The 17,487-nt window shown below is 60.7% G+C and overlaps 2 protein-coding genes across 13 annotated transcripts; both read left to right on the top strand.

The window, feature by feature from the left end:
- The first annotated feature begins 768 nt into the window (after positions 1–768).
- On the top strand, positions 769–8,487 carry RENBP (renin binding protein). 5 transcript variants are annotated; one of them, XM_082446894.1, is made up of 11 exons: positions 769–858; positions 1,399–1,508; positions 1,634–1,709; positions 1,802–1,877; positions 2,065–2,240; positions 3,308–3,532; positions 4,096–4,177; positions 4,459–4,634; positions 5,314–5,445; positions 8,145–8,232; positions 8,321–8,487. In XM_082446894.1, the coding sequence occupies exons 2-11, from the start codon at positions 1,402–1,404 to the stop codon at positions 8,464–8,466; spliced, it is 1,284 nt and encodes a 427-aa protein (XP_082303020.1). In that variant the 5' UTR covers positions 769–858; positions 1,399–1,401; the 3' UTR covers positions 8,467–8,487. The 5 variants fall into 5 exon arrangements, with proteins under 5 accessions (XP_082303020.1, XP_082303021.1, XP_082303019.1 ...); XM_082446893.1 differs by lacking the exon at positions 769–858 and adding an exon at positions 995–1,124; XM_082446897.1 differs by lacking the exon at positions 769–858 and adding an exon at positions 1,091–1,124 and having other exon boundaries at positions 2,068–2,240.
- Positions 8,488–8,711: 224 nt separating this feature from the next.
- On the top strand, positions 8,712–13,977 carry NAA10 (N-alpha-acetyltransferase 10, NatA catalytic subunit). Of its 8 annotated transcripts, none has more exons than XM_082446913.1 (9): positions 8,712–8,989; positions 9,450–9,548; positions 10,000–10,058; positions 10,709–10,754; positions 10,840–10,955; positions 11,054–11,151; positions 11,302–11,346; positions 12,561–12,717; positions 13,643–13,783. In XM_082446913.1, exons 1-8 carry the CDS (start codon positions 8,969–8,971, stop codon positions 12,686–12,688), a joined length of 612 nt encoding a protein of 203 aa, XP_082303039.1. In that variant the 5' UTR covers positions 8,712–8,968; the 3' UTR covers positions 12,689–12,717; positions 13,643–13,783. The 8 variants fall into 8 exon arrangements, with proteins under 8 accessions (XP_082303039.1, XP_082303038.1, XP_082303034.1 ...); XM_082446912.1 differs by having other exon boundaries at positions 11,051–11,151; XM_082446908.1 differs by lacking the exon at positions 11,054–11,151 and having other exon boundaries at positions 8,725–8,989; positions 10,000–10,040; positions 11,299–11,346; positions 13,643–13,977.
- Positions 13,978–17,487: the final 3,510 nt, after the last annotated feature.

The following is a 17,487-nucleotide window of genomic DNA, read 5'->3' as shown; positions in this document are numbered from 1 at the left end:
TTGGGACCCAGGGCCGGGGGCCACCCGTAAGAACCTCAGAACCCTCCCCATAGCAGGGCTCCTCCTTGCCTAGGCGTGAGGGAGACAGAGTGCCTGGAAGGCAGGGGATCCGCAGGCAGGCGGCTGACACCAGCCCAACTGGGCCCACGGCTGGGACCCCCCTACGCAGGCACAAGGGAAGGCGGACGGTGGAGGGGCACAGCAGCTGCCGGCCCCCCGTGCTGTCGGGACCAGCGCACAGCTGCGGGAGCCGCAGGGGCGCCAGGCCCCTGTCCCAGGGCTGTAGGACACTCCTGGGCTGCTGTCCCTCCTTCCGGAAGACGGGGCGACGCGCCCTGAAGGCCAAGCTTCCCTGAGCCCCACTAGGAGCCCAGGGTCCCTGGAATGCCCCCTCCACATAATTCTTCCGCTGGCTGGGCAAGTAGGCGACAGTTCGTCCAGCCTTCCTCAGAGCACCTGACCTAATCAGACAGTCACAGAGCCGTGAAGTGAAAACCAGATGCGGGTGCTGGAAGATATGCCTGGGGAACTCGGGAGTCTGACGGCGGAGAGGGCCCAGGATGCCCACTCTTGCCTGGCCTTGAGCTGCCGTCACTGGGGCGAAGGGGTCAGGTGCTGAGGAGCTGATTCATCAGAGAGGACTTGCCCACCCGGTGGGGGCCCAGGTCAGAGGGGCCCAGGAGTTCAGCCACTTCCAGCTGCACCCGGGCCCACGCCCCGCCCTGTCCAGCCCCCTGCCGGCCCCCCCACCCCCCGTCCCAGACCGTCCTCCTGCCAGCTCATCCAGCACTTCCCACCGGAGGATCTTGAGCGGAGGGTGCCCAGCAGAGGGGCTCCGCGGGACTCTGCCGCCCAAAGGTGGGGTGGGTGGGACAAGAGTCGGGGCGCAGCCGGAGGGCGGGGTGGAGTTGCAAGCCAGCCAAGCCGCGCCCCCCTTCCCCCCCCCCCCCCCCCCCCCCCCGCTGCGGGCTCTGCCCCCAGGCCCGGGCGGAACCCCAGGGAGGAGGGGTGGGTGGGGCTAGGCTGGGTCAGCTGAGTGACAGTCACGCGACTGCGACCAGCTCGGCTCTGAGCGGCTTCCTGGAGGAGAGGGGGGCACGAGCCGGAGTCTCCGAGTGTGGCAGGCCAGTGGCGTGGGGCCCGGGAGGGGGTGGGGGAGGAGGGTTTGTCCTGGAGGCTCCCCAGGGCGGCGGGGTCAGTCCTGGGGCTGGTCTGGGTCTGGAGGGCAGACCGGCACAGGGGTGGGTCCCGAGGCCTGGGGGCCTGGGGGACCCAGCCCTGGGGTCCAGTCGAGCCTGGGGTGAGCTGGGGCACCAAGGGGCCCACTGAGGAGGCTGGGACCCGGAAAGATGGGGAGGTCTGAGGGGGAGCTGTGCCTCCAAGTCCAAGTTTCCCCAGGACATGGAGAAGGAGAGAGAGACCCTGCAGTCCTGGAAGGAGCGTGTGGGGCACGAGCTGGACGTCGTGGTGGCTTTCTGGTTGGAGCACTCCCACGACCAGGAGCACGGGTGCGCCTCTCCCTGCTCGGGCCCTGGGCGCGGTCCCTGCCCCTCCTGAGTCCCCACCTCACTCAGCTGACTCCGGCCTGCTGGGCTCCTCGCCCCGCTCGGCTAACCCTGTGCGTGTCCCACAGGGGCTTCTTCACGTGCCTTGGCCGTGACGGGCAGGTGTATGACGACCTCAAGTACGTCTGGCTGCAGGGGAGGCAGGTACGACAGGGGCACCCGAGACTCGCTGTCATCCCGGCCCTGAGGACTGGGCCGCTCCCCACTTAAGCCATGTTTCCTCCACTCCCCCACAGGTGTGGATGTATTGTCGCCTGTACCGCAAGCTTGAGCGCTTCCGCCGCCCTGAGCTTCTGAATGCAGCTAAAGCAGGTGCCCCCTCCGTGTCCCCATCTCCCCAGAGGCCGCTCCAAGTCACTCTGTAGCACACGTGCTCCTAGGTGCCTAGTTCCTAGAGGGGTCTAGAAGCAGCAAAGGGCCCGGTATGCTCGCAGGTAGGGAGGAAGGGGGAGGCGGTGGCATCCTCACCCAAGTTCTAGCAGGCCACCTTCCCAACCAGCAGGTGGCGAATTTTTGCTGCGTTATGCCCGAGTGGCACCTCCTGCAAAGAAGTGTGCCTTTGTGCTGACGAGGGACGGCCGCCCGGTCAAGGTGCAGCGGACCATCTTCAGCGAGTGTTTCTACACCATGGCCATGAATGAGCTGTGGAGGGTGACAGGGGACGCGCAGTACCAGGTGCATGGGAGGAAGGCTGCCCTGCGTGTCTCCGTGCCCCCACCTGCCCTGGGCATGGCTGCCGGAGCATTCCCATTCAGCGTGCGAACCCCTCCCCGGGTCCTGTGTGCAGGGCTGGGTCTGTCGTCACCGTCAGTCCTTCCTCTGGGCCCCCACAGCCCGGGGCTGCTGGTAACACCCCCCCTTGTTGCGCTGTACTGTCACTGTGCGTCTACAGGTGAAGGAAAGTGCAGGGGTTATTGCAAGCCTCCAAGCAAGGAGAACGGGCAGGTCTTGCTCAAAAGACCCGAACTGCCCGATGGCTTCTGGGGAAGGGCTTTTAAAGGCAAGGTGAGGGAGGGGGTGGCGGGATACCTGATCAGCTCATGGACGTTCTTCTGATTGGTTGGTGGTGAGGTAACCAGGTGGTATTTCGGGAGGGAGTCAACATCATCAACCTTCTGGTTCCAGTGGTCTGGGGTCTACACGCCGGTGGTCAGCATGCCCTTACCTTCTTCCACCTGGTGGGGGTCTTAGTATCTGCAAAACAACTCAGGGATATGACTCACGATATGATCTATAGCCCTTGAGGAGCAACTAAAGGTCCATGACTTTCTTTTACGGCTAAACTATTATTATTTTGTGTTGCTTATCTGTTTTCCTTTGCTTCTGCATTTTCTCACTTCTATGATTATATTTGCTCTTTGGAACTCGGGGAAGGCCTAGGAGGCTAAAGCTTTTCTACAGACAAGAGGCAAGGGATACAGGGGGTCTACCCCCCAGAAGGCTCTGCAGGGTCCTGCTCAGTTTCACAGGGATCAATCCGTGCCCCTGCCCTGGCCGGGAGAGGGCCGCTCCCTCCTCCCTGGGCCCCCTCTTGCTTTCAAACCTGACCTCACTGTCTGGGAATGGTCTACGCCCCCAGCCCGGGGCCAGGCCCAGAGCAGGTCTTGGTGAAGGTGTCCTGTGAGTGGCTGGGGGCACATGGTTCTCCCACCCCAGGGCTGGGGACCCAGCAGGTCAGGACCCGGGGGACCAGACTGGATGGGATGCAGCCTCAGCCTGGGCCTCCCCTCACGCCTCCGCAGAGCGAAGCGGTGGAGATGATGGATCAGATCGTGCACTGGGTGCGGGAGGACCCCTCTGGGCTGGGCCGGCCCCAGCTGCCTGGGGCCCCGGCCTCGGAGTCCATGGCGGTGCCCATGGTGCTGCTCAGCCTGGTGGAGCAGCTCGGGGAGGCCAACGAGGAGCTGGCGGGCAGCTACGCGGAGCTGGGGGACTGGTGCGCCGGGAGGATTCTGCGGCACGTCCAGGTGGGGGCAGGGCAGGAGGCGGGCGGCGGCTGCCAGACAGGGCCTGGGGGGCTGGGGGGCTGGGGGGCAGGGTGACGCCCTACTCCCTGCCCCCGGGGCGCCTCCTCCGCCCGCACCCGCCCCCCTCGGAGCTGGGCCCCCCGATGGCTCCCTTTACAGACGGGGAGATGGGGCGAGGTGCGGCCCAGAACCCTCGGGAAGGGAAGGAGGGCCCCGGGGGAGCCGGGGTGGGTGCCAGAGCCCCAGGCGCGTCAGGCAGCAGGAAGCCTGGCCGGACGCAACTTCGTCCCAGGCCTCTGGACAGCCCAGTCCTCCCGGTCTCAGCCTCCGTTCAGTGTCTTACCCTCCCCACATCAGGGGCCCAGGCCCAAAGCAAGGCTTAGGACAGGCCCAGACCCTTGGGAGTGAATCGGCTCCTCCTCCAAAGCCCCTCTGAGCCAGGCCACCCAAGCCTGCAGATCGGGAGGGAGGGAGGGTGGGAGGGGGCGTCTTTCTTGTTGGATGATGGGGCGGGGGTCAGGGGGTGCTGAAGGCCAAGCTACCTTCTACTCCTCCCTCGGCAGAGGGGTGGGCAGGCTGTGCTGGAGAATGTGTCAGAGGATGGCGAGGAGCTTTCCGGCTGCTTGGGGAGACACCAGAACCCAGGTGAGGGGGTGCTCAGCCCTGGTTCTGGACTTCAGATGCGGGGAGTGCCCTCCTCCCTCCGCCCTCAGCGCACACAGGACCAGGCAGAGGAGGAGGGACGGGCCTCCCACGCTGGAGCGTCAGCAGCAGGAGAGTGACTCTGGGGCAGACCGGCAGGGCTAGGGGACTCAAAGCGGGCCCCACAGTGAGGAAGAGAGGAAGGGAGCCAGTGGTCGGCACAGCGCTTGGGCCCCCCGCCTGGGAGAGGACACGCTGCCTGCCTTACCCCGAGCCCTCACCAGGCCACGCGCTGGAAGCTGGCTGGTTCCTGCTCCGTCACACCATCCGGAGAGGTGACCCCAAACTTCGAGCCCACGTTATCGACAAGTTCCTATTGTTGCCTTTCCGCTCTGGATGGGATCCTGACCATGGAGGTCTCTTCTACTTCCAGGATGCTGATGGCCTATGCCCCACCCAGGTGGGAATGTACCCAGGGCTACATGGTACTAGCCTGTTGAAGGCTTTCTGCCCAGGGAGGTGCGTGCTGTCATCACCCATTACAGAGAGGGGGACCCGGGGCTCGGAGGAGTGAACCTGCCCAGTGTGACCCCAGTGGGAAGCTCGACTCCCGTGCCGGTGGTCCTCAACCTCACATGCACAGGGAGGCCGTGAGGGAGCGCAGACCATGCCCACGCGGAGGCACATGGCCCTTCATCTTGGAAAGGCTCTCTGAGTGACCCTAAGGCATCAGCAGTGGGAGCAGATTTGCTCCCTTACGTCTGTGGTCTGACTGTGCCTTGATCCTGCTGAGCTCTGCAGAGGGTGGCTGAGTCTGCCACCAGCAGGAGCTGAGTGTCCGAGGGGCTTTAGACAGACTGACGACACAGCCAGGGTTTCGATTCCAGGGCTCAAGGGGCACCAGCCCCAGCCCTGCCCTTTGGGAGGGGCTACTTGGGCTGCATCTGGCTCAGGAAGCTAGTCGTGATCTGACGGGCGGTTAAGACCCCCAGAGACATTCGTCCCGCGTTTGAGCTCCAAGAGCTTGGGCCAGATGGAGTCTGAGACAGGGCCCGAAAGATGGGGGTGGTTCTCCTGCTGAGAGGGGTGGTGGAGTGGGGTCCAGGGCTCTCAGATGCCTGCCTCCGCTCTGCTCTCAGCTGGAGTGGGCCATGAAGCTCTGGTGGCCGCACAGTGAAGCCATGATCGCCTTCCTCATGGGCTACAGTGAGAGCGGGGACTCCGCCTTGCTGAAGATCTTCTACCAGGTGGCCGAGTACACTTTCCGCCGGGTAAGTGCTGCTTCCTGGTCCCAGCGGCGGTGTGGAGGAGACCGCAGGCAGGGCACACCCCCTCCTTCCCGCCCCCGCCGGACGTGGTCCCTCAGTAGGTCTGAGAGTTCCTGGAAGTCCCGGCCCTGGTGCCCTCTGTTCAGTCAAGAGAGTGGCCCCTGCCCCACTGGAGCTCACATTTCGGTGCTGGTGGGACTGACCATAAACAAGTAAACCAGCAAACATAGATGGTGATGAGAGCTCTGGGAAATAAAGCAAGGTCAGGGGACTGGGGGGCTAGTGGGAAGGAGAAAAGCTGGGGCTTCAGGAGGGGAGGCCATAGGGCACCAGGCAAAGGCAGGGAGACCGGGCTGTGGCTGTCATCCTGGCTAGTGAGTCGGGGCCTGGCCCGGGGTGGGAGCTGCAGCGGCTCAGGGGTCAGAGTGTGGTCGAGCGGGAGAGGTGTGGGCTGGCCACGAGGGTTTGGGTGTCATAAGGATACAGATGATACTGGAAGCCGTGAGGCAAGGTAAGCTTGGAGTACAGAAGGAAAGGAGAGAGGGAATAGGCAGGCCCAGCAAGGGAGACAAGAATCAGCTGTGAGGTAGGAAGGAAACCAGGCCCCCCGCCCCCCAGAGGCCCGAGCGCTGTGAGCAGAGTAATGCGCTGTGCCAGCTGCTGCCCAGGGGCACCTCGGGTGCTGAGCCTGATGGGGAATGAAGGAAGATTCCTGATGTGCTTCTAAGGCCACGACTCACTCCATTAGTAAACCCCAGTACGGGAGGGATTACACCAGGGGGGTCTTATTCTGAGGTCTGTGGGCTTTGAAACCTGAGAGAAAATTCCATCTTTATTTGCACTAACCTCTAACTGAAATCCAGCATTCACGTCCATCATGAATGAAAGCAGTGAACCACAGTATTAGCAGTGTCCGACTTTGTCACCAGTAGAAATTCCAAATGTGTTCGTATTATGTTGTGGTTAGAGAGGCATCTCCAAGTACTGCACACACTCGTCACTGCTTCCAAACACGGGAGCCACAAGACCAGAGGCGATATATGTTAATATTGAATGCATTCATAGAGAACATGTGTTCGAGGTGATCGGTCTTAACTGCATAAAGTGAAATTTAAGGAATAAATTTTCAAGAAAGAGAGATTGCATTGAACAATCACAAAAGTTATAAACAACAGGTAATTCACTATGCACTAATCGTCATAACAATACAGAAAGCAAAAATTCAGACATCCATGGAAAGGCTGGACAGGAAAACAGTCAAATCCTTTGTTATCTTCCCGTGTCATATCCAGTAGTCGAATAATAAGTAAGGACATGAGTAACGTCACTGGAAAGATAGAATGAACAGATACAGAACTAGTTTTACGGGCTTCCCTGGTGGTGCAGTGGTTGAGAATCTGCCTGCCAATGCAGGGGACACGGGTTCGAACCCTGGTCTGGGAAGATCCCACATGCCGCGGAGCAACTAGGCCCGTGAGCCACAACTACTGAGCCTGCGCGTCTGGAGCCTGTGCTCCGCAACAAGAGAGGCCGCAATAGTGAGAGGCCCGCGCACCGCAATGAAGAGTGGCCCTCACTTGCCACAACTAGAGAAAGCCCTCGCACAGAAACAAAGACCCAACACAGCCATAAATAAATAAATAAATAAATAAACCCAAAGGTAAAAAAACAAACAAACCTGTCATCTTTAAAAAAAAGATAGCTGTAAAAAAAAAAAAAAGAACTAGTTTTACCCCCTATGAAGAAGAATACACCTACTCATAGGTCCCCATTTAAAAAGACATTTTTGATAGTGGACTTCAATGTCACTGATTTCTTCTATGGTCCTTCTGAGAAGGGGCTCCACTCAGGTCTCTATCTGGAGAGGAAGGGCCTAGGCCAGGGCTCTGAGGTCTGTCCTGGAGCATCTGGAAGGAACTGGGCAGGAGAGAAGCGAGGAATTTGGAGAGGGTCAACAGAGCTGCTGGGCAGGGGCAGGCTTCAGGTGGCTCCGAGGGAGGGGGAGATGTGTTTGGGACCTGTGGTGAGCCAGGCAGAAGTCAGACCTCTGTGCGGGATATCTACAATGGGTATCTACAATCTCCACTGGAAGACAGTCCTTTGAAGCAGGGAACAGGAGCTCCAAAGGAATAACTTGTTACAAAGTTACATGGCAGGTCAGCACTTCCTCAGGATTCTGTTTCTTTTTTCATTGTTACTTTTTAAAATTATACGTAGTTATTTATTTACTTTTCGCTGCGCTGGGTCTTAGTGGCTGCGCGCGGGCTTCTCACTGCGGTCGGTGGCTTCTCTTGTGGAGCACGGGCTCTAGGCGCGCGGGCTTCAGTATTTGTGGTGCACGGGCTCTAGAGCGCAAGCTCAGTAGTCCCAAGCAGGGTTTTTGTTTTTGTTTTTGTTTTTAAATTCCATCTTGCAAGGTTTCATCTCACAGCCTGCGGCCCCTTCCCCAAGTGGGGTAACTAGCTGCAGACTCACAACTCCACCCCCCCTGAAGAAAAAGGAAAAGGAAAAGCCCCTTGCTTTCATATTTGTCCAGGAGGCGGGACCTCATTTAAGAGCACTGATTCTGGAGCCGGGGGTCAGCCCGGGCTCTGACCCCGAGGTAGCGGTTTAGTGGGACCGGTGAACACCCCTTTCCCAGGCCTGTGGCATCTGGGCGGTTCCTGCAGGCGCTGCCTGTCACTGCCTCATTGTTATTGCAGTTTCGCGATCCCGAGTACGGGGAATGGTTTGGCTACCTGAACCGAGAGGGGAAGGTCGCCCTCACCATCAAGGGGGGTCCTTTCAAAGGTGAGTGGGGGAAAGGGCGGGGCCCAGGGGCTCGGGGCACTCGGCTGCCCACGGCCCTCCCAACCCGCCGTCCCGCCTCTCCCCGCAGGCTGCTTCCACGTGCCGCGGTGCCTCGCCATGTGCGAGGAGATGCTGAGTGACCTGCTGAGCCGCCTCGCCCCGGCCTCGGCCCCAGCCGCGGCCCTCAGCGCCCGGTCTCCGCCCGCCGACCCCGCCCGCCGAGGCGCAGAATAAAGCCAAGCCTGTTCCACTGCCCGTGTGTGTGAGCGTCTGTGGGGTGTCGGGTGGGGGACCGACCGCCGCCTTTGGCTGGAGGGCACCTGCTCGCCCAGCCAGTGACCCGCCCCGCGCGCTGGACCCTCCCACCCTGCCAACAGGCCCGCCCCGCGCCGGGGCCCGCCCGGCCATTGGCCCGGCCCACCCCGCGGAGAGGCCCTACCCCGCCCTTGGCCCTCCCTGCGCATGGCCCAGCCGCCGGGAGGGCGGGCCCGGCGGGCGGGCTCGGCCGCGCGCACTTCCGGCCGGTGGCCGGGCCCGGCGCGCGCCGCCTCTTCCGCCGCCGTCCCCGCGATCTGGGACCCAGATCTAGCTCTAGCTCCAGTCCCAGCCCCAGCCCCAGCCCCAGCCCCAGCCCCAGCCCCAGCCCTGGCCTGGCAGCCCCGGCATCGCTTCGGAGCGCGGCGGCAGCTGACTGCGCGTTCACGACCCGCTGGGAGCCGCGAGCCCCGCCGCCGTTATGAACATCCGCAATGCGAGGGTGAGGGGCCGGGGCCGGAGGCTGTCCGCGCCGCATGGGAGCGGGGCCCGGTGGCCGCGTGCGCATACTCCCGAGGGGCCCGGCCGAGCACCGGGCCAGCCGCCCTGCGCGGAGAAGTGAAGGCCACCGTCCCCGTGGGGCTGGATCTACCCGAAGAGGAGGCCGGGGGAGCCAGGGGCGCAGGGCCGGGGATGCGAACCCCTTCTTTCCGGATGTCGGGGTTCCGTTGGATGGTGTCGGGGAGCTTCCTGGCGCTCAACGTTCATTCCTGGAACAGTCAGTTTCTGCACAGCGGCTGTGGGCCAGGCCTGTGCAGAGACAGATAGTCCCAGCGCCCGCCCAGCCCTGTGGGGGGGCGGGTGTCGTTGAGTAGACAGAGCAGGGTTCTAACACGACCGAGGCCTACTTAGTCACCGCAGCCCCCTGCCTGACTGCATTCCACTGCCCTCCTCCCCTGCAGCCAGAGGACCTGATGAACATGCAGCACTGCAACCTCCTGTGCCTGCCCGAGAACTACCAGATGAAATATTATTTCTACCATGGCCTTTCCTGGCCCCAGGTGGGCAGCTGTTGAATTTGGGGATGAGGGAAACCAGGCCAAGGAAATTCCACCCTGGGTCGGCTTGGGACAAGCCGGCGAGGTCGCGCGAGGTCGTGAAGAGTCCGGAGGGCGCATGGGTCGATGTGGCCCTGAGTGTTTCCGGCTGGGGTGGCGGGAGATGGATAGGAGGTGCCTTGAAGAGAGGCGAAGAACAGGGCCAAGGTAGGGGCCGTGTTCCCACCTGTGTCTGTCCACTTCTTCTGGGTTAAGGACGGCGCACGGTGTGATGTGGGAAAACCAAGCCACTTGGCCTGGAGGTCAGGAGCTGTCACTGAACTCGCTGCCGGATCGGCTTCTGTCTCTCACGCACACAGCGACAGGCAGGCGCTGGGGCCAGGTGTCCGATAAGGGCGCCTCCAGCTCTGACAGGAACTTGTTTTCCGCCTTCTCTTTCCTCCCTGTCACCCAGCTCTCTTACATCGCCGAGGATGAGAATGGAAAGATTGTGGGGTATGTCCTGGCCAAAATGTGAGTCACCAAGGACGGAGGGACAAGCCTGGCGCCTGACCTGGGGGCGGGGGGAGGAGGGACACCGACACTGCATGCCTCTGATGCATGCTGCCTGGGCTGGGTCGGGTTTTTTTGTTTCTTGTTAATAGACTATTTCTTTAGTTCAGTTTCCTCTCATTAACATGTCGTGGCACATCTGTTACAATGGGTGAACCGATATTACTACATTATTACAAAAGTCCATAGTTTACATTGTTTCACTCTTTGAGTTCTACCTTCCACGGACAAAGGTATAGCAACAGTATCCAATACTATAGTATCAAACAGAGTAGTTTCACTGCCCTCCCTCCCTCCCCTCTCCCCGGGAACCACTGATCTCTTTACTGTCTCCATAGTTTCACCTTCTCCAGAAGGTCGTATGATTAGAATCATACAGTGTGTAGCCATTTCAGACCACCTTTCACTTAAGTCATATGCATTGAAGTCTCTCCCTTGTCTTTTCATGGCTTGAGAGCTCCTTTCCTTTTAGCACTGAACAGTCTTCCATTGACACTGCAAGTGTCTTTTGGCTGCTGCCTGGGGTTTGGAGAGTCCTGGCTCTCCCCCGTCCCGGGACTGGACACACTTTGGGGTTCACGCCTAGCCCCTCTCCTCTCTTCTTGCTCTAGGGAAGAGGACCCGGACGACGTGCCCCACGGACACATCACCTCGCTGGTGCGTAGGGCCCACCCAGGCTCTGCTGGGGGCGGGGGCGGAAGTTAGTTGGAGCCACCCTGAGGTCCCACCTTTCTCCCACCAGGCTGTGAAGCGTTCCCACCGGCGCCTCGGCCTGGCTCAGAAGCTGATGGACCAGGCCTCCCGAGCCATGATCGAGAACTTCAACGCCAAATATGTCTCCCTGCATGTCAGGAAGAGGTGGAAGCCAGGGCCAAGGGAAGGGGTGGGGGGGTGGGGTGGGGGATACTGTCTGGTTTTTTTTTTTGAATTTTATTTTATCTATTTTTATACAGCAGGTTCTTATCAGTTATCTATTTTATACATATTCGTGTATATATGTCGATCCCAGTCTCCCAATTCATCCCACCACCACCAGCGGGGATACTGCCTCGATGTGGGTCCTGGGCTGCCTTGGCTTTTGGAGAAGATCGGGAAGTGGGATTAGTGGGGAGGGGGACCGGGAGGAGGGGCAGGACCTGGACGGGACGTGCTGTCCCTGCCTGGCCTAGTCTGTACCGCTCAGCAGTGCCTTATTCCCCTGCAGTAACCGGGCCGCCCTGCACCTCTATTCCAACACCCTCAACTTTCAGTAAGTAGATCTAGATTTTTCTAATGGAGTGGGATGGTCCCCAGGTCTGGCTTATCCAGGTGGCTGAGATGGGCTGAACTACCTTCTAGGCAGGGGCGTGGGGATGGCTAGGGTTAGCTGAGATGGGGAGCGGGCCGTGGACAGCACTCCTGGGGGCAAGAGCACCTACCTGCCTGCCGCAGTCTGCTTGAGGCATGTCGTGCTTCCGGAGGACGCTCGGTGTTGCTTGCTTGATGCTGGTGGCGGCTACGCTGGAAGGGCAGCGCGGTGAGGATGTTGGGAAGCAGAGACAAGGGCCCAGGACAGGAACAGAAGCCGAGGAGCAGAACTGAGAGTGACCAGGCACCCAGAAGCATCTAAGCAGGACCAGAAGAAAGCATAAACCTGAGCACGTCCACGCAGGAAGGGCCAGTGGCAAGAGCAGCGGAGGGATCTAGAGCCCTGGGTGTCCTAGCGGATGAGGGTGGGTCCACTCAGGGATGTGGCAGTCTCTGTGTGCCCAGCACAGGACAGAGAGAGCCTAGCAGGGAACTGCCCTGCCCAGTACGTTGTGGTGAAAGCCGCTGGAAAGCGAGGCTGAGGTGGGCTGTCCATGGAGGGCCCACTGAGACAGCGTCAGCTTCAGGTTGGTGGGGGATGAGGAGGGACTGTTGGGAAGGGAAGTGGCCTCCGGGCTGGGCATCTGAGGCAGGATCTTTGGCCTGGATGCAAATGCCTCTGGTGGTTGACAGTTCTAGGGTCTTAAGGCTGGCAGGGCCTTTCTGGGCCATCCAGACCGGCTCCCTTTTCAGTGGCAGGGTGCCCAGGTCTGCACACACACCTCCCAGTGCAGGCTTGGCCCCTGAGCTGCTCGGGCTAGGGGCCACGCTGCCTGGTAAAGACCACCAAGAACAGGGGCCACAGCACCCCTACCCAGTTCCAACTGTTAGGCATACGAGCCAGCCATGCATGCCCAGGAAGTGACAGGGAGCAGGGCGGGGAGGGGAGGGGAGGGGAGGGGACTGCCCAATTCAGGGCTTCAGTTCACAGGAAACCACGGACACAGATCCTTGGTGGCCAGGTTAGGGATGAGGGGCAGTGGCAGGACGCCAGGGGTGGGGGGGAATAAAGGAGCTGGGTGCTACTTACTGTTGGAGAAAGCAGAGGGAAGACCATGTTGGAAATGTCTCCCAAAGGGTCCTTGGGGGGGCAATGACACCCTGCCCCACTAGCAGATGGTGCCAGAAGGCTGAGGAGAGTTGCCCCCGATGTGGGTTGCCATCCTTCTCTCCACCCGCTGCCCCCAGGATCAGCGAAGTGGAGCCCAAATACTACGCAGATGGGGAAGACGCTTATGCGATGAAGCGGGATCTCACCCAGATGGCCGACGAGGTAAGCGTCCCGCGGGGCCAGGGCCGCAGTCCCCAGGCAAGGCGAGCAGGGGCGGCCTGGGACAGTTGGAGGCTGCGTCGCCGGGAGTCCTGGCCCTCTTCACCTCAGCTTCCGTAGCTGGCAGGCGGGGAGCCGGACCTTGGTAGGGCTTTAACGAAGGCCATCGGCCCAAGATTCCATTCTCCAAGGAAGAAGCCCGTCCTGCCCAGAGGCTGCTGTGAGAGGAGAGGGAGGAGGCCCCTGGACATGCTGAGACGCGGGGCCTGGGGACGGCTGTGGCTGGCTCCAAGGCTCAGGGGCCAGACAGAACCGGGCTGAAGAGAAAGTCAGGGTTCTGCCCAAGGCTCCTCGGCGGCCAGGGCCGTTCAGAGGGCTCCACAGCAGCCTCGCGAGGGAGCCGTGAGCACCTCCACTTTATTTTATTTTTTTTATTTTTGCCTGTGTTGGGTCTTCGTTTCTGTGCGAGGGCTTTCTCTAGTTGTGGCGAGGGGGGCCACTCTTCATCGCGGTGCGCGGGCCTCTCACTGTCGCGGCCTCTCTTGTTGCGGAGCACAGGCTCCAGACGCGCAGGCTCAGTAGTTGTGGCTCACGGACCTAGTTGCTCCGCGGCATGTGGGATCTTCTCAGACCAGGGCTTGAGCCCATGTCCCCTGCATTGGCAGGCAGATTCTCAACCACTGCGCCACCAGGGAAGCCCCAGCACCTCCACTTTACAGGAGAGGAAACAGGTCCAGAGGGGACAGTGCCAGGGCTCCCCCCCGGGAGTCGGGCTCAGTCCTGTTTCCTGCCCTGGCTCCGCTGCCTCTCATCCTGCTCCCCGCCGCCAGCAAGGGACAAGGCACGGGCGGCGGGAGAGGGCCTTCGTGGTCTAGAGACTTAGGTGCTGTCTCCTTACTCCCGTTTCTCCCCGGGCTCCTGGGGGCAGCTGAGGCGGCACCTGGAGCTGAAGGAGAAGGCCAGGCACGTGGTGCTGGGCTCCATCGAGAACAAGGTGGAGGGCAAGGGCAACTCGCTTCCGAGCTCGGGAGAGGCCTGTCGGGAGGAAAAGGGCCTGGCTGCGGAGGATAGCGGTGGAGACAGCAAAGACCTCAGTGAGGTCAGCGAGACCACAGAGAGCACCGATGTCAAGGACAGCTCAGAGGCCTCTGACTCAGCCTCCTAGAGCCTGCACATGCTCCTCTCCCTGCCCTGGCCTGCCCATCCCATCCTCACCCCGAGAGGTTTCACAATAAACTTCACCCAGTGGCCTTGGGGAGTTTACCTGTGCGAGCGTGCACATTTTTGGGGGTGTGTGTATGCCCCTCTCTGGCTCTTCTGCATCCCTGTGGATGTGGACCTCGCATCCTTTTGGCACAGTGCTTCCTGCCAAGCCCAAGTAGAAGGGAAGAGCTTTGTCAGGGCTTTGGAGATGTCTGATAGCTTGGAGCCATCTTTGGGTCCCCGGGGGAAGGAAACCCTGGAGTTCTGGGAGCCTTCCGAGCCCTGCTCTGCTGCTGCCTTGCCAGGCTCCGGATGCCTGAGTCCAGCTGCCCGCTGAGCTTCTCTACCAATGTCCTATCTCGGTAATGGCCCAAGCAGCTACCCAGTTGCTCGAGCCCTGGCAACTGTCCTTGATTCCTCCCTCCCCTGCAAACCAAAAGGTCAGCGAGTCCTGTCTGTTCGATCACCGTGATACCCCTTGAATCTACTTCCTAACCCAAGCCTTCATTTGAAAATAATCAGTGGGCTTGCTTTCTAGCATGGTTTTACATTTACGGAAGTGAGCAGATAGTACAGAGTTCCCGTGGACCCGCCCCCGTCCCCCGCCGTTTCCCCTATTAATATTTTGTATCAAGTGTTACAGTTGTTTGAGACAAGATTGATACATTGTTAACTACAGTCCACAGTTACATTTCCCTCTGCGTTGTACACTCCGTGAGTTTTGACAAATGCGTAATGTCATTTCATGCAGCCTGTAAGCCCTCTGTTTTTCATAGCTTCAACTCTAACCCTAAAATTGGCTCCTGTGCCTTTCATCCCTGCCATTCCCTCTGGCTGCAGCGCCATTGTTTGCTGCTCCTCATCCCTGGGCGGGCCGCCTGGGCCGCCCACCTCCCAGCGGAGCTCAGCACTCCTTAGCTGTCACTGTACCTTGTGCGCCTGCTGCCGCAGAAGGCACACTGCTCCTCTGCTACGCAGAATAATTTGCTACGGAGCTCGATTCGCTCTCTGGCTGGCGCCTGCCACGTGACCAACTGGCAGCCCGGTACGCTCGTGAGCGGGCCGGGAACAGGAAGATGCGCCTGCGCGCGCCCGCTAACGCGCGGGCTGGCGGGGGGAGGGAGGCTGTGTTCTGATAGGCTCAAATCGCGGGCTTGCTGTCGGAGGCGGAGCCTCGCGCCGCCCTCCGCGCTTGGCTTCAGTCCCTTTCGGTTTGCAAGCCGCGCCGGGCTTCGTTCCCAGGCTCTGATTGGTCCGGCGGCGGCGAGGCTGGGCTCCGCGCGGCGGGCGGGGCGGCCGAGGGGGAGAGCATGCGCGCTACCTCGGCCGCGCCCCAGCGCTGGCGGGAGGGAGCCCGCGGAGGCTCCCACGGTGCTCTGTGGCACACTCCTTCCTCCCTCGTCGGGCCTGCCTTCTGCCCTCTGCGTCCAGCGTCCCAGGAGGGCCCGTTGACGCTCGGCCGCCCCCAGGCGGTTGGGTTTCCTGGGCGGAGGCGGGAGCTGAGGCGAGGGCGGAGGGCAGAGAGGGGAAGCCGCAGACCCGAGTGACCCTTGGGGCCCAGCACTTCCTCCTTCTCTGCAGGACCCGCCTGTGGGAGGGGCCGCTTCAGTAGCTAGGTGCCGAACGGAGGCTGGAAGGCTGAGGGTGGGAAAAGCAGGAACTCCTGTTCCCTAGCCGTGTGACTGGGGGTGGGCTCTGGGGACGTCTCCCCAGGGGATGAACCTATACACAGAGGTGCACAACCTGGACCCCCATTGTGAAACTTCTCCTGGAAAGCTCATTTGTTGGAAAATGGGAGGGGCCTCACTGTCCAGTTCATGCTCTCGTCTGACGTGGACATCTGTTAACAACCTCCCCGTTGATCTCATCTCCCTCTGGTCTATCCTTCACCCAGCAGACCTGACCACGTCAGCCCTACGGTCACCCCTCAGGACCAAGTGTTCACTCCACTTGTCAACAGGCTTAGCAAGGTCCCGCAGATCTGGTCCTGCCCTTCTGCACCATTTAGATTCTTTGAAGGGGAACAATAGAGCTGAGGACAGAGCAAGCAGTACGGCCTTAAATGCCAAAAAAGCGTCCTAAAAGCCAGGGCTAGTTACTCAAGTTTTTTGGGTTTTTTTAAAAATTAATTAATTGATTTACTTATTTTTGGCTGTGTCGGGTCTTCGTTTCTGTGCGAGGGCTTTCTCCAGTTGCGGAGAGCGGGGGCCACTCTTCATCGCGGTGCGCGGGCCTCTCACTATCGCGGCCTCTCTTGTTGGGAGCACAGGCTCCAGACGCGCAGGCTCAGTAGTTGTGGTTCACGGGCCTAGTTGCTCCGCGGCATGTGGGATCCTCCCAGACCAGGGCTCGAACCCGTGTCCCCTGCATTGGCAGGCAGATTCTCAACCACTGCGCCACCAGGGAAGCCCCGTTACCCAAGTTTTGACACCAGTGGCTGAATGGGGCTTCACGTGAGTATTTCTGGAGTCCTAAAGTAAAAGGACGAAGGAGAGCATTTGAACGTAGGCGCCGACACCAGTTCAGCCGCAGTTTCCTGCGGGCTTGAGCCCTGTGCCTGGCTCTGTTGAATGGGGGAGGAACTTTGGGCGACCAGTCAGGGCTCAGATACAGGGTAGGGGGCAAGGTGTGTTGTGTTGGGTTTAGCCGATGAGGGGCATGCCTTACCGCTGGGGTCCGGCCTGCTCCCAGTCCGAAAAGCCCCAGTGCCCCATGCACACACTGCACCTGAGAGAAGGGCCTTGGTACTGGGGGTGGGGGGCAGGGAGCTGAGGACGTATGTTTTCCCCTTCTGGGCGAGCGAGATGCTCACAGTTGAAAGCCAGGGAGTACCTGCGCAGACTCCCCTCCCTCCCAGAGCTGCAGGTCCGGGTCACGTGTGCCCACATTTGCACAGAGCCTGACTTGGACATCCACGCACACATATGCCCGGACCCCTTGCACTAGCGCCTACAGGCCCGCCTCCCCTGGGCACGAGCCCAGAGCCTAACTGCCTTCGCCCCTGTCCCCACCATCTATACCCCAGGGATTTCCCTCCCACCCAACTGAAGACAGTTGTCCAGTCTGGCTGGTCACTTGCTACCTGCATCCTGCCTTCTCAGTATACTGGAGAAAAACCTGTTGGCCTGGCCTGTGACTTCCAGTTGGTAGAGAGGGGTGAAGGGAAACTCCAGCACTCCTGTCTAAGAGAGGCCCCAAGACGCCCCCAGGCTCAGTAAGGCCTTGCTCTGAGGGTGCAGGAAGAGGGCTGCCCCTCCCCAGCCCCCCAGGCCTAGGACAGCAGGTGCAAGCTGCCGGGAAAGGAGGCAGAAGAGTCTCTTCCGGCAGCAGGAAGTGGTAACCACCTATGGGGCAACAAGGCTTGTTCCTCCCCGCAGGGCTGAGCAAGGGGAACCTCAGCCCGAGCCTTCTCTCTGCCCTCCGCCCCCACCAGTTCCCCATGAGGGGGCCTGGAGGGAGCAAAGGCATGTTCTGTTCTCTGGTGCTGACCTCCCTTGCCACCTGGCTCTCCAGGCTCCTTGTGCTTGGGAAGGGTGGGCCCCATCTGATGTCCTGGGGATCTGGGGGAGG

Source organism: Balaenoptera physalus (assembly GCF_965194825.1).
Source record: "Balaenoptera physalus genome assembly, chromosome: X".
In the NCBI taxonomy this organism is placed as follows: domain Eukaryota; kingdom Metazoa; phylum Chordata; class Mammalia; order Artiodactyla; family Balaenopteridae; genus Balaenoptera; species Balaenoptera physalus.
This window is presented reverse-complemented; position numbering and strand designations above follow the sequence as displayed.